At 37.9% G+C, this 15,744-nt stretch overlaps 1 protein-coding gene across 1 annotated transcript in view; it reads left to right on the top strand.

Moving 5' to 3' along the window:
* The window catches only part of FAM114A2 (family with sequence similarity 114 member A2), a 22,007-nt gene extending 6,576 nt beyond the window's left edge, over positions 1-15,431 (top strand). Inside the window, exons 6-10 of the mRNA XM_081825801.1 lie at positions 5,067-5,189; positions 5,684-5,823; positions 7,667-7,739; positions 12,191-12,244; positions 14,104-15,431. Coding sequence (XP_081681927.1) covers positions 5,067-5,189; positions 5,684-5,823; positions 7,667-7,739; positions 12,191-12,244; positions 14,104-14,205 — 492 coding nt within the window. The 3' untranslated portion in view covers positions 14,206-15,431. The remainder of the gene's footprint in view (positions 1-5,066; positions 5,190-5,683; positions 5,824-7,666; positions 7,740-12,190; positions 12,245-14,103) is intronic.
* Positions 15,432-15,744: the final 313 nt, after the last annotated feature.

The following is a 15,744-nucleotide window of genomic DNA, read 5'->3' as shown; positions in this document are numbered from 1 at the left end:
AAAACTGTATAATTCCCATCTGCTCCATTTTCTCTTTATTTATTTATTTGGTGCAAAGAGGTGATTTTATTAAAAGCACAGGAACAGGACCCGTGGGCAGAAAGAGCTGCACTGGGGTCATGAGGAGTGGCCCATTTATATACTTTGAAGTTGGGAGGGGAGTTAGAGATAGTGTAAGTCTATAAGGAACTTTGGAAGCAAGGTTTCCAGGACCTTGAGGGGGCTAGCTGTTGTTGGGAAAAGGTCATTTATTACCGTCTAATAAAACCTTAGTCATGAGACCCTTCAGATGTATGTGGGCCGTATGCTTGGGGGATGATTACCAACATGTATCTTGGGGGGGTTTAGAGATGAAGGAAGTTTCCAAAGGAATTTTTATATGTTAAAGTAGACTTACAGGATCCTGGTGTCAGGGGGTGGGGTAGTCAGGCTAGGATTGCCTTTTGCCCTTAGCAAAGTATTAACATCGAGGCAGTTGAGTCCCTAGAGGAATGTCACTCTGCCTGTTTCAAGGACTTGTCAATGGGCTGTAGGTAGTAAGGAAATTTAATAATTTTTCTTCTGCCTTTGTTTTCCACATCATCCCCCCCTGAACAATTTGACCCTTAAATCTTTAAGGTTGCTGAGGGCAGAAGGTCTCATCTTCTGTAACTTTTTCTCCTTTTAGATATTAAACTTTCTTGCTTTCTGGCATGTCCTTGTGCTTTTTTTAGATAAGTAAATATATTTTAAAGATAAGCAGATATATTTTCTGCTTATACAAAAGTTAACACACTGTGTATGTTCTTTAGCATTTTGCTTTATTCACTTAACCTTATGAATATGTATTTATAAATGTATGATAAGTTGTTTTTGTTTTTTTAAATGTGTATATCTTACCTCCCATCCTAAATCTTTTTTTTTTTAAAGACTTATTTATTTGAGAGAGAGAGAGAAGGAGAACGTGTACAGAGGGGAGGGGCAGAGGGAGAGAGAGAATCTCAAGCAGACTCCCCACTGAATGCGGCGCCTGACACAGGGCTGATCCCTCAACCTGAGATCATGACCCGAGCCGAAATCAAGAGTTGGATCCTTAACTGACTGAGTCACCTGGGTGCCCCACCTTCCATCCTAAATCTTAAATTTCTTCAAGACTGGATCTTTGCCTTATTGGCCCTTAAAATCCCAGATGTACATTTCTTACTTTGTGGTGTTGAGCAAGTTGGTTAACCTTTCTGCCTCAGTTCCTCTATCTGTGAGATAGGGATGATGTAGAGTTCTTGTGAAGAATTAATGTGTTAATACATACAAAACTTTTATGGAGTCCCTGGCTCATAGCAAATGTTCACCATTGATGGTTCTATCTATAGAAGTTCGCCCCATGTATTAAACATATAGGTATTTGATAAATATACATATGTCAAGTAACTTTTATTTTGCTAGGTGCTAGGGAAACAGTAATGAAAAAGACATAATTTGTGTACTCAAGGAAATCATAATAAGAAGTTATTTTAAAAAAGCAAGTAACCCCTTAGCTGTTTGGTAGTAGTGGTCATTCTCTGAAAGCAGTCTTCACATTGTTTACATTTTGGGTGTTGAGTCATAAGAAGTAGAATAGTTAAAGGTCAGGGCCTGATTTTCCCCAAGGATTTATATGGAAGACTGTCATATAGGGGAAAAGCAATGAAGCAGGATTCTGAGTACACAGTTCTGATTCTTATTCTGACACATGTGACGTGGGCAAATCCCATTTCTTTTCTAGGCCTCATTTTATTTTTTTCCCCCAACTGATAAAAAATAAGTGGTTAGAGAAGTTAAACTCAAAGGTGCCTTTTAATTCCTAAGTCTCCAGGTCTCTCCAATGGGAAGTTCCAGACTGAATTCTGGGTGTGAGGCCTGGGTAGCATTGCTGACTTTTAAAAGGTATGATAAATTACCTTGAGTTGGAACAGTAGTTCATAATGACTTCAGTTAATGTATTTATTACAGGAGTGGTCATTTTGAGTATGTACTATGCCTACTAAAATATCTCCTTCAAGTATACTACATTTATGATACCAGTTTTTTTTCTCTTGAGTGGCTTTATCTCTCCATTTTTCTGTCTTCTTTTAATCTGAGATAAATCAATCCCTGGTTTTTCTCTCATTTTATCTCTTCAAAGAAATTGCAGAGCATTTCACATACTATTTAGACTGTTAGTCATCTGTTAGGATTCTTTCCAGCCTCATCTCTCACTGTTCTCTTCTCTCAAAATCTCACCACTCCAACCTCATCTTCTACCATGCTTCTCCCATATTGGTCTTCCTTCTGTTCCTTCAGTACACCCACCTGATTTCCCTCTACTTACAACTCTCATTGTCTAAATATTTGCACGGCTGATTCCTTTTAAACTTCAGATTTCAGCTCAAATTTCACTCTTCGAGACCCCTCCTGACCACCTAAGTCAAGTCTGCCTTCTCATCCAGTCCATACTCTCCATCTCTCCATTTTATTTTCTCACTCATTTGTTTGTTGTCTTTCTGCACTAGAGTAAAGAAGAGCAGGACCATGGTTTATATTAGTCGCCACTGTATTCCCAGCACCTAGGACAGTGTGTAGTAAATATTTGTAATGGATGAACTAATTAATAAATGCACCGTCTGCTCTGGTCTAACTAGTTGCTTCACAGTTTTCTCAGCACACTTTGAGTTTTCTTTTTTCCGTCTTTTATATAGTTATTATTATTTTTTAATTTGAGAAGTTAATGCATAGGGAAATTATAGATCAGAGCCAGATTGTTCTTGAGGGTTTTTATGGGAGATCTTGTACCATAGGAGAAAGAACCTTGAAATGAATGTCTGGGTACATAGGTTCTGCTCTAGCTCATTCATGCTATAGCCTTGGGTATAGCCCCGTCTGTTCATTTTAAAGGCTCAACCCCAGTGCTATATATGTATTAAAACCTGTGATTCTCATTTCTCAACTGGAATTACTCTCATGGTCTTCTCTGGATTCCTATTGCTTAGTTACAGCTCTGAGCACATTCCATGTATATAAAGTTCCTCAAGTGGATGCCTTCGTTTAATGACAATAAACCTTTTCTTAGAAGCCAGGACACTCAGAGTTGCAAATGACAGAAACTCCAGTCAGACTGGTTTAAGAAAAAAGGGGCATTCATTAGCTCAAGAAACTAGAAAATCAAGGGGCAAGACTGGCTACAGGCATGGTTATCTACCCAGGAACCCCACCCACCCTCTACCCCAATCCCCACGCCGATCTCTTGACTCTGCTTTTTTCTGTTTTGGCTTTATTCTTAGAGAATCTTTTCCTCATGGTGGTAGGATGACTACTGGCAACTTCAGGGTGACTTTTTTTCCCAGTTGAGTAACTCCAACAGAAGGAGGGCTTCCCTTCCCCAGTAATTTTATCAGATGTCCTGAGGCTGATGCCCATTGACCTGGGTTGGGGTCACTTTTCCATCCATGAAGTAATCACTGTATAGATAGGGGGATTAATATTCTTGGTAACTAAATCTGAATTGTTTGCCAACCCTTGGATCCAGAGGGTGGAAGCAGTCCTACCCAAACCACATGAACTAAGAAAAATCTGGAACCTACTACCAAAAGAAAAGAGATATGGATACTGGCTAGGTAAAAACAGTAGGTGTCCTCTATAGTGTGCTAGGCACTGGGTGTGCAAATCCAAATAAGACATTCTGTAACTATCCTGTAGCAATGTTTATGTAGGAGATAGGCACATTTAATTTCAGTGTCTTTTGGTAAGTACTAAGTTGAAGGGGTGCTCAGGGGCCTGTGGACACACAGAAAAGGGTTGTTTAGGTGCCCAGTCTCCTGGAAGGTTTTTGAAGGTAACCCGGAAGAAACAATGTCTGGGTAGAGGATTGAAAGAAAACGAAGAGCTGCCTTTATTTAGAGCAAAGAAAAGGGTGGGGAAGGACATTCTAACCTAAGGGAATAGCATGAACGAAGAACAGGCACATTATAGGTCATTATTATCAGTTCTTAAAATGGAAAGTGGTCAGAGATGAAGCTGGAGAAGTCAGTAGGGTCTAGGTCATGGGTACTTCTTCAGTCATGTAAAAGAACATGATCTGGTTGATGGGGAGCCATTGAAGGGAAGAGGAATGATCAGCCTATAAAATATCCTGATATGTATGTCCAGCAAGCAGTTTTCAGGAGAGGTCAGTGCTGGAAATAAGGATTTAGGAGTTTGCAGCAGGTAGAGAATACTTAAAATTATAGAAATAGGATGGGTTGAGGGAAGAGGAAGTAGGGTGAGATAAGTAGAAAGCCAGGCTAGAACTCCAGGTGATGTTGGTGTTTAAGGGGCTGAAAAAGAAGGATCAATACATACAAGAGCCTGAGGAGGGATGCTTATAAGGGTGGAGGCAAGAATTGGAAGATGGTCGTATTATAAAAGTCAAAACCAGAAACAATTCAAAGGCCCATCATTGGGAGAATGGTAAATTATGGTATATGTATAAAATGGACTACTACACAGCAAGAAGTAAGAATGAGCTACTGATACTTGCAGAAGCATGGATAAAACTAACAGACAGTATGTTCGGCATAAGAAGCCAGACACAAATTAGAATGGACTTAAGATTTCATTTTAGGACAGGTAAAATTAATTTACAGTGAGACAGAAGAATGGTTACCTTTGGGCAAGGGGAATGGTGACTTGGTTTGAGCAGTTATTGACTAGGAAGGGGCATGAGGGAACCTTCTCTTCTAGGGTGATGAAAATGTTCTGGATCTTGATCTAGGTTGCAGTTACAAAGGCATATACACATGTGAACATTTCTTGAATTGTGCTCTGAAGATTTGTGCACTTTATGTAAGTTACAATTTTCAAAAAGGCCAAAGGATTAGAGAATTTCAAGAAGGAATGAGTGGACAGGTGTTAAGTGTTGTCAAGAGAAGTAGTAAGGTAAGTAGATACATGTATGATAAATGTATGTTTGGGTGAGAACAAGAGTGCTGACTTACATGATGCTGGCATGTTCCTGGTAGGTGCACAATGCATACAGTCACCTTTTGGTGAGCTGAATTGAATTGTTGACGGGCAGTAATCTTTTTCTTATTTAGGCAAGAAATACTGCCTACGAATGGATCAGTACATCTCTGGCCAAGCCATTAGAAGAGAAGGAAGAAGGAGAAAAACAGTTGGAAACAGAAAAAACTGAGAACATCAGTAAAAATTCAGTAGAGGTACCAAAGCAACTAAACTTTTTTTTCTTTTTTAACGGTGTGGAGATGTGGGTATCACGATCAGGGACGTAGGCACCTTCTGTTTTGTTGCATCACTACTTGTCATTTCAACCTTGTAATCCAAGATTGTAGCAACCTTGTTCCAGACTGTAGGATGAAAGAAGGAGTGAAGAAAAAGAGACTAAGGGTTTGTGTGTGTTCTGTCATGAGGAAAGTTCCCAGAAGCCTGCTACAAGCCACTTTTTATCTAAATCTTTTGGCATGGTCACACCTGACTTTGGGGGAGCTTCTGTTTTTGTAGTTATGAGCCCAGCTGTAAAATGACATCCCTGCTGTGGTACAAGAGGAGGTTTATTGAAGGGCAGCCATTGGTTTCTGCTGCTTTCAAGATACCGAATCCTCCAGTATGAGAAAAGCAAGCTGACATCATGTCCCCTGGGCTAAAAAAAAAACAAAAAACAAAACCCAGTGTCTTGTTTGGTTTTTCCTTTCAGGATATCCATGCATTTGCAATCCGGAGCCTAGCAGAACTGACTGCCTGCTCAATTGAACTGTTTCACAAAACAGCAGCTCTGGTTCTGCATGGCCAGAAGCAGGAAGTGACAGCTATAGAAAGGAGCAGAACTCTTTCCCAGTAAGTATAAAAGGGTATCTTTGTAAAGGATGCAAATTGCTCAGAGTTTTCTCAGCTTCCTTCCAAAGTTTTAAGAAACTTTCCTCTCAACAAGATGCTTTTCACAGGTTAGAGGTTTGTTCATTTTGGGTTTTAGTTATTAAGTAGCCAAAGGGGTTGTTTCTTTTCATTGAGCCATAATCTACATTATAAATGTTTTTGTTAGCTGGTTGTTTTATTAATTGTTTTGTATTATTGATAATCTGAAAACAAGTTCTCAGATTATTGGTTTTAATAAAAATAAAATTTTACATAAGTAAAAACAGAATAGTTCTTTTTAAAAAAAATTTTTTTTTTTTTTTTAAGATTTTATTTATTTATTTGAGAGAGAGAATGAGATAGAGCACATGAGAGGGGGGAGGGTCAGAGGGAGAAGCAGACTCCCCGCTGAGCAGGGAGCCCGATGCGGGACTCGATCCCGGGACTCCAGGATCATGACCTGAGCCGAAGGCAGTCGCTTAACCAACTGAGCCACCCAGGCGCCCTTTAAAAAAATTTTTTTTAAGATTGTATTTATTTGATAGAGAGCGAGCTCACAAACAGGGGGGAGTGTCAGGCAGAGGGAGAGGGAGAAGCAGGCTCCCCACTAAATGGAGAGCCTGAGACGGGGCTTGATCCCAGGACCCTGGGATCGTGACCTCAGCTGAAGGCAGAGGCTTAACTGACTGAGCCACCCAGGTGCCCCAAAACAGAGAATAGTTCTAAGAACCTCAGTTCTTAATAATGGTTATATTCATTATTGAGTGCTAATTATGTGCTAGGCACCATGCTAAGGGACTTAGGTGTATCATTTCTAATTTTTACAATAACTCTAAAGGTAAGTGATTAGTCCTGCTTTAAAGAAAATGAGGAAACACAGACTCAAGAGAAATGAAATAATCTGCTCAGTTTGTGCAGACTGGGATTTAATCCCAGGCCAGGCTAAGTCCCCAAGCCCCCTTTCCCACCATATTGCTGATTTTGAATAAAAATTTCAAAAATAATAGAAAGTAGATAGTCACAAGAGAAAAAAAAAGGTCTGCTTTCTAAATAAATCTAATTAAATAATGAGAATTTTCATTGGAAAAAAAATGTGTGGGCGTGTCTAATGTGTTAGGATTGGGAGGGGCCCTTGATGTTTTCCAGACCTCTTCTTCACCTCTTCACTGTTCTACAACATCCCACAACAGGGGGCTGGTTTTGTCTTCAATATCCTTAGGATGAGGAACTCACAACTTCACAGTAGCCTGTTCTTTGGAAAAGTGGCGATTTCCACTTTTCCACTTATATATCTGTGTTTATATGTACACATATACATGTATGTGTGTGTACAGTCACTATATGTGTGTATAAACGCACATATATATAGTCTCCCCATTAATTATCAAGTGAGTTAGAATCCATGGAAACTGGGCCTTTGCTTGTTTACTGGTAAGTCTCCAGCACTTAGAATGGTACCTGGTACATAGACCAGTAAATATTTGTTGAATGAATGAATGCATATTTATTTTAACTACATTTGTGAATGGAATTTAGGATCTTTTAAGTTATTTCCCTTGATTTAACTTGAAAATCTAGTACTTGATAGAGGGTTATGCAGAAAAAATGTTTTTCCAAGGACTGAACCTCCTCTTCCTGTAGCGTGAATGTCTGCTCAAATGGGTCCCCAGATAGATTTGGGAGCTGATGAAGGCATATTTACTCCCTTAAAAAAAACTTTCTTCTTTCACATTTACTACCAGGAGTGATTTGTTTTCTTATAGTTGTTAAATATGCTTATTAAAAAAAGAAAGAAAAACAAAACTTTGCTCACTTCTTTTCCTAGGATGACAGTTGTGTTGTGTAAAGAGTTGTCTTCTCTTTCTAAAGAGTTCACCACCTGCCTAACAACTGCTGGGGTAAGAATTCTTGCCTTTTATTGGGCTAATGTCTGGTCTGTGGGCTTTTTTTTTTTTTAAGATTTTATTTATTTGACAGAGAGCGAGAGCGGGAACACAAGCAGGGGGAGTGGGAGAAGGAGAAGCAGGATTCCTGCCAAGCAGGGAGCCCGATGCGGGGCTCGATCCCAGGACCCTGAGATCATGACCTGAGCCGAAGGAAGACGCTTAACGACTGAGCCACCCAGGCTCTCCTGTTCTGTGGGCTTTTTTAGAACAGCTCTATGAATATAAAGTTTTCGTACCATAAAATTTTCCCATTTCAAATGTACCATTCAGTGATTTTTAGTATATTTACAGAGTTGTGCAACCGTGACCATAATCTAATTTTAGACAGTTTTCATCATCCCCCAGAAAACCTCATACCATTAGCAGTCACTCCCATTCCCTTCCACCCCACACTCTCCTAGCGCTAAATAACACTAATCTGCTTTCCGTCTATAGATTTACCTATTCTGGACATTTCATATATATGGTGTCATACAACATGTGATATTTTGTGTCTGATTTCTTTCAGTTAGTGTAATATTTTTCAGGTTCATCCACATTGTAGCATTATCAGTACTTATTTTGATTACCAAATAATAATCTTTTATGGACATATACCACATTTTTCTGTTCATCAATTCATAGACATTTGGATTGTTTCCATTTTTCAGCTATAATGAATAATGTTGCTACAAACATGCATGTGTGTTTTCATTTCTTTTGGGTGGATAGGTAGGAGTGGAATTGCTGGGTCATATGGGTGATATGGGCCATTGAAGAACTGCCAAACTTTTACAAAGTGGCTGTACCATTTTACATTCTTGCCAGCAGTGTATGAAAGTTCTAGTTTCTCCACATCCTCATCAACACTTGCTATTCTCCATTGTTTTTTGTTTTGTTTTGTTTTTAAATTGTAGCCGTCCTAATAGGTATGAAATGGTATCTCATTGCAGCTTTTATTTGCATTTCCCTGATGGCTAATGACGTTGAACTTCTTTTTATGTACTGTTGGCCATTTTTATGTCTTCTTTAGAGAAATGTCTTTAAGAAATTTAAGAAATGTAGGGCGCCTGGGTGGCTCAGTTGGTTAAGCGACTGCCTTCGGCTCAGGTCATGATCCTGGAGTCCTGGGATCGAGTCCCGCATCGGGCTCCCTGCTCGGCAAGGAGTCTGCTTCTCCCTTTGACCCTCCCCTCTCTCATGTGCTCTCTCTCATTCTCTCTCTCTCAAATAAATAAATAAAATCTTTAAAAAAAAAAAAAAAGAAATTTAAGAAATGTCTTAATGTCTTGCAAGTTTTGCCTACTTCCAAATTGGGTTTTTTAAAAAATTATTTTATAAATTGGGTTATTTCATTATTTATCTTTTGTCATTTATTATTTTAATTATTTGCCTTTTTATTACTGTTACTGAGTTGTAAAAATGCTTTATATATTCTGGCTACAAGTTCATGTACATGGTATGCATATATTTTCTCCTAGGCCATGGGTTGTTTTTTTGCTTTCTTGATAGTGTTTCTCCACAAAAGTTTTTAATATTGATGAAGTCCAGTTTGTCACTGTTCTCTGTTATCACTGTTCAGTACTTTTGGTATTATATCTAAAGAATCATTGCCTAACCCAAGATCATGAAGATTTATTCCTGTGTTTTCTTCTAAGAGTTTTGTTGTAGCTCTTACGTGTATGTCTATGATCCATTTTGAGTTAATTTTTTATGTAGGGTGTGTGTGGGTTACACCATTCTTTTGCATGTGGATATCTAGTTGTCTCAGCACCATTTGTTGAAAAGCATTTCCCTACTGAATTGTCTTGGCCCTTTTGTCAAAAACAACCATAGATATACAGGTTTATTTCTGGACTCTCATTTCTATTTTACTGTTTTTTTTTTTTTTAAAGATTTTATTTATTTATTTGAGAGAGAGAATAACATAGAGATAGCATGAGAGGGGGGAGGGTCAGAGGGAGAAGCAGACTCCCTGCTGAGCAGGGAGCCTGATGTGGGACTCCATCCCGGGACTCCAGGATCATGACCTGAGCCGAAGGCAGCCGCTTAACCAACTGAGCCACCCAGGCGCCCCCTATTTTACTGGTTTTATGTGTGTGTATCCATATGCCAGTGCCATATTGTCTTGATTACTGTAGCTTTGTAGTAAGTTTTGAAATTAAGATGTGTAAATCTTCCAACTTGGTTCTTCTTTTTTCAGGATCTTTTATCTATGCCCTATGCATTTTCATGTGAATTTTAGCCTCAGCTTGTCTGTGTTGAGCTGATTTTTGCAACTTATTTTTGTTTTCTCTTTTTATGAAGTTTGCAGTATATTTTGTGCTACTCTTTGATACCTGTACGGGAAATGTAGACCTTGATAAAATAAAAACCCCAAAGTTTGGCTCTAGTTTTAAGGAGCAACGCCTTACTTAGACTGTGACAATCCTTATACTTTGCACTTGCAAATCAGGAGGAGAGTTGTAATTAAAACAGAGTTTGGGGCGCCTGGGTGGCTCAGTCGTTAAGCGCCTGCCTTTGGCTCAGATCATGATCCCAGGGTCCTGGGATCGAGCCCCGCATCGGGCTCCGTGCTCTGCGGAAGCCTGCTTCTCCCTCTCCCACTCCCCTTGCTTGTGTTCCTGCTCTCGCTCTCTCTCTCTGTCAAATAAATAAAATCTTAAAAAAAAAAAAAAAATGTTTTTTTTTTCTTTTTAAAGGAATTGTAAAAATTTACTGAAGGTGTATAAACTATAGAACATGATCAGAAATAAGTGATCATGAATTAGGATAAAATCAAGGGCTTTTTAAATGAGCAAATAAAAATCACTTTGTAGTAAAACCAAATTCGTAAGTACAGAACACAGATTGGTGATTGCCAGTGGTGGGGGAGTGAAGGATGGCCTAAATAGGTGAGGGGGATTAAAAGTATAAACTTTCAGTTATAAATAAGTTATGGGGATGTAATGTACAGTGTAGTGATTATAGTTAATAATTCTGTATTGCATATTTGAAAGTTGCTAAGAGAGTAGATCTTGAAACTTCTCATCACAAGAAAAATATTTTTGTAACTGTGTATGGTGACACATGTTACCTAGACTTATTGTGATCATTTTATAGTTTACGTAGATACCAAATCTTGTTGTATACCTGAAACTAGTATGGTTTGTATGTTAATTATACCTCAATTTAAAAAAATCACTTTGTAATAAGTATATAAGTGTCAGGTGTGGCAGCAAATTCTGGGCCCTTAAACTTATTTAAAAGTGTAGCCCAAATTAATTTTTTTTTTTTAAAGATTTTATTTATTTATTTGACAGAGAGAGACACAGCGAGAGAGGGAACACAAGCAGGGGGAGTGGGAGAGGGAGAAGCAGGCTTCCCGCTGAGCAGGGAGCCCGATGCGGGGCTCGATCCCAGGACCCTGGGACCATGACCTGAGCCAAAGGCAGGCGCTTAAAGACTGAGCCACCCAGGTGCCCCAAATTAATTTTTTTTTACTTTATGAGTTTAGATTATTCCTGTAAGGGATAATCCTGGAATTACCTCTTTTCCCCTTAATATTGTCTTTAAAAGAGCTTCTGGGATTCCTGAAGTTAATCTTCTGAGGCCAAATCTTTCCATGTGTTTCATAAAGATACTTTAACCCAGCAAGTGAACTATAAAGTGCTAACACATGGGAGTTATAAATTTCCATGATTTATTTCCATGTTTTTCAAACAGCCCATCTTAAAAACCATTGAGTATTTTGAGCACATGTTCCATATCTGCATATTCTGTTTTAAAATTGTTCTAAAGTTTCGGGTCATGTGTATCATTTCTACCCCCCCTTCCAAAATGAAGATACTTTTTTTTTTTTTTTTTTGGCTCCTATCAAAACTTTTAATTGCATTCCTTCTTTTGGGATAATCATAGATACATGCAGTTGTAAGACATAATACAGAGAGATTGCATGTCCCTTCTATTGTGTTTCCACTGACATTAACTCATTGCAAAACTACAGCATGATATCACCATTGAGGTATTGGCATTGAAACAATCCAGGCCCCTAACTGATTTTGAAATGCAGAAAGGTTTTTTTTTTTTATTCTTATGTTAATCCCCATACATTACATCATTAGTTTTAGATGAAGTGTTCCATGATTCATTGTGCATAACACCCAGTGCTCCATGCAGAATGTGCCCTCCTCAATACCAAAATGAAGATACTTTTTAAAGTCAATAAAAAACTATAAAGGAATACACTGTCAATTGGACAGCACAGGAGGATATAAAGAATGAAATTTAAAACACTTCGAGAGATATTTTGCTCTTTCTCAGTCCCGACCTTTTCTATATTTAAATTATGTGCGGGGAGGGGGGAGGTGGTGTGTGTGTGTGTTTCAAAGTGGGATCACACTCTGACTACTGGTGCTCACTTAACAGTGTGTCTTTTATTCTAGGTCAGAGAAAAGGCAGACATTCTTAATCCCCTAATCACTGCAGTATTTCTAGAGGTTAGTAGTTAATTGTTTGTAAGTCTCTAACTTTTAGGGTATTATGTATTATTAATGAGCTCTTCTTCAGTCTTTTGTTTTTGTTTTTGTTTTTCACCAGATTGGTAGTTTAGTCATACTGATGCAGGTATGACCAAAATGGTGTGTAGTTGATGCAAATTCCCTGTTCATTATTACAAAGCGTAATGATGAAGCTGCTGCGTGAAGTGCAGACCAGCAGTAGGCTGTCAGTAGTTAGTACTATCCACTGGCACCTGATGGACGATCCTTAGTAATGAAACACCTTCTGGAGACCATGGGTAAACTTGCAGGGCTGAAAATTACAAACAGGTGAACACTGCTTCTGAAAGGACTGAAGTTTATACAGGGGAGATTTGTTACAAAACAAGACTAAGCATTTTGTTGTATCATTTCCTTGCCAAGAAATTTGCTTTGTTTTGTCGAAGGTACCTGTATTTGTAGAATCCTCATCAGTCCATTAGATCTAAGGAGGTAAGTGGTTTAAGTCCATGGAAAATGGGGATGTAAGAGGATCACATGATCGATTATATTGCCTCCTTGTGTGACACTTTCTGCATTCCATATTTTAAAAAACTCTGTCTTGTCAATTTTGCAGACAATTTAGATGTTTGGTGATATGTTTAAAATATATGTAAGTCAGAGGAGATAATTGGTTAGGTTTTAAATATGAATTGAAAAAAATTTTTAACTATTGGACTGTTACTTCTTTAGTTTTAAATTCTTTTAAAATTATCACCAAGGATATGCCTTTAATTCCTTACCTGCACAGTTTCCCTTGAATATCAGGGTAATTATTCTGATAATTAACACTTAGTGTTTTTAAAAGTCTGTGATTTGGTAGATGGCAGAGTGGTATAGTCAGAACTTTACAAACCAGGAGCCTCATCCTGTCCTGGATCTCCCCTTATTTGCTGTATGACCCCAGACTAGGCATTACCTTCTTGACAATCTCATTATCTTGACAATCTCATTTGCTGTATGACCCCGGACTAGGCATTACCTTCTTGACAATCTCATAAGAGATTTAACTAGATGATCTCTGAGGTCTCTTTTGGTTGGAAAATTTGGCAGCAAATGTCACATAAAAGTTTAAATAGGAGTACATGCTATTGATAAATCCAAAAAAGGTAAAGTCACTTAATAGGTTTTCCTTATTGCTATTTGGATTTGGTTGTTCTTGATTACATATTTGAAACACTCTTGTCCTTGAAATTACATGTTTTTATCTTAATGTAATGAACTCTCTATTTTTCTTCTGGAAGATCAGAACTTGTTAGATATAAATGAAGTCTGGAAAACTCTGAGCATCGTGATTCCATGATGCTTCTCATAAATATGTCTGTTGTACCAGATAGAAATATATCTATACTTACCATCTTTGAAAGCAGTTTTCCTTGTTCGTATTTGTAGTCCCTGTCTTGTATTCACTAATTGTGTTGAGTCCATGGAAGAAGAGCTGTCCTAATGGACTGAAAATCCTATTGATGTAAGATTCATAGCCTTCTAAAGTCCTTTGAGTAATTGACTAAAATGTTGTGACAGAACCTACCCATTTAGTAGAGGAATAAATAAGCTTCAAATGCCGAATTCGAGCAGGATGTCAAAGAACAGCTTCCATTTCTGACGGGCAAGTTGGACAAAAATGCTGATATTCTTTTTTGGTACTGTCATATCTTAAGAGCTAGATCGTTCTTTCCTCTCTAAATTTAACTAACATGCTTTTGTTTGCCAGGCTACAGATTCAGTTAGATTGTACAAGTTAATCTGTTTTTTTGTTTCTTTTAGCATATTTTCTCTTTTAAGTGACTGTGATATTTTCTTTTTTTCAATCTTGACAGGCCTCAAACAGTGCTTCCTATATTCAGGATGCCTTTCAGCTGCTCTTACCTGTGCTGGAGATCTCTCTCATTGAGAATAAAACTGAATTGCCAGAGGCATGAGCTGCAGGCCCAGGGCCTTCGTTAGAACATTGAAGAACAAAGAAGATTCAACCCAAAACTTGTGACAGCCAAGAAATGCACTCTCTTTTGGGTACGCCTGAAGAAGTGAAGGAGAAAGGATTATTTTAGTATATAAAATTTAGGCAGGAGAGCAGGTTTAAATGAGGTTTGTTGCATTCGCTGCTTGGCTGAATTATTCAGGTCTTCACATTGCCCTTCCAAGTTGTTAGAATTATTAAATTATTTGAGAAGAAACTTTTATAGAAAGTTCAAGAATAATAGCTCTAGATAAAGGTTAATGGGATACTCAGGCAAAAATATTGGTCTTTCTTGGACATGATGCAAAACACTGTTTTGTTATGGTTCCATATGATTTTGTAGCCCACTGATATAATTGGTTGTGGGGGAAGCAAGAGAGAAACAACTTAATTTAGTATTCTAGAATTCCTGTGCTTGATCTATTGATGCCATGACCTTTCTCCTTTCTGTAATAAAATCTGTGGCTTTAAGGAAACAGTATGTAGAAACTGTAATGATTACCTAAATTCTTTGGACTTGGTTAGAAAGTTTCATGTGCAAGTCTTTCATTCTCAGTGAATATTTGGCATGGAGGAGGAACATCTGAAATGTACTTGAAGCCACATGAATTAACTACAGCAAAGTGCCCTTTGGCTTCAAATTGTTCTCCTACCCTAAGGTGACAAGTTTCAAGTTGTAGTTGAACCCCACTCAACTGGGTTCCAGACCAACAAGTGCAACTTAGAGAAACAGTTTCATGTTGGCAGGTATCCGAGTCTCTCCAGGATGTTTTTCATGCATACCTTAGGTGCAGGATAAATTCTGTAATAGCCAGCTCCAAAGGAGTATTGGAGCTCTTTTAGTGATGGGGTTTTTGTTATTTGAATATTGTTGAAGGGGATTATAGTCCCATAGAAATCATTTATAACAGGATTTAACCTGAAAGACACAATATGTTTTTCCTTATTCTTTTTTGTTTTGTTTTAATGTATTCCTTAGCATGTTTATAAATACAACTTTTATCCTTTAAATCTTAAGCCTTCTTTTGCTCTCTTCAACAATGTAAGAGGCTAATAAGGTGTTATCTTCCGAAAAGTTGTTTGGTATCCACTCTTTTTAAAAAAATTCTCCAACTTTGTGGTTGGAGGTAACTTTGTGAGCTCTACCATTCATCTTCTAAAACCTTTAAATAAAATGTAATAATTATATCAATTGATCCTTTCACTTACTTTTCCAAACATAAGCCCCAATATCTTTTTCAGACCAAAGAAATAGCAAAGCAAAGCTCTAACAGTGATCTCAACACTATTTCTATGTAATTGCCTTATTTGGGGGTAGGGGGCAGTTTGTAAGAAGGAGGAAATAAATAGATTTGGGCTAAATAGGTACCCCATTAGCACTAAAATGCTACTCTGCTTATATTCTAATACGATCAGAAAACTTTTTGAACATTTCTTTTTTAAGATAAATCTCACCCTTCCCAAAGTGAGTAATTCTGAATTTTCAGAGAAAACAGTTGCC

This window comes from Leptonychotes weddellii, chromosome 7, assembly GCF_054177405.1.
Source record: "Leptonychotes weddellii isolate Sample4059 chromosome 7, ASM5417740v2, whole genome shotgun sequence".
NCBI classification, from domain to species: domain Eukaryota; kingdom Metazoa; phylum Chordata; class Mammalia; order Carnivora; family Phocidae; genus Leptonychotes; species Leptonychotes weddellii.
Note: the sequence above shows the minus strand (reverse complement) of the source record. Positions and strands in the feature narration are given on the sequence as shown.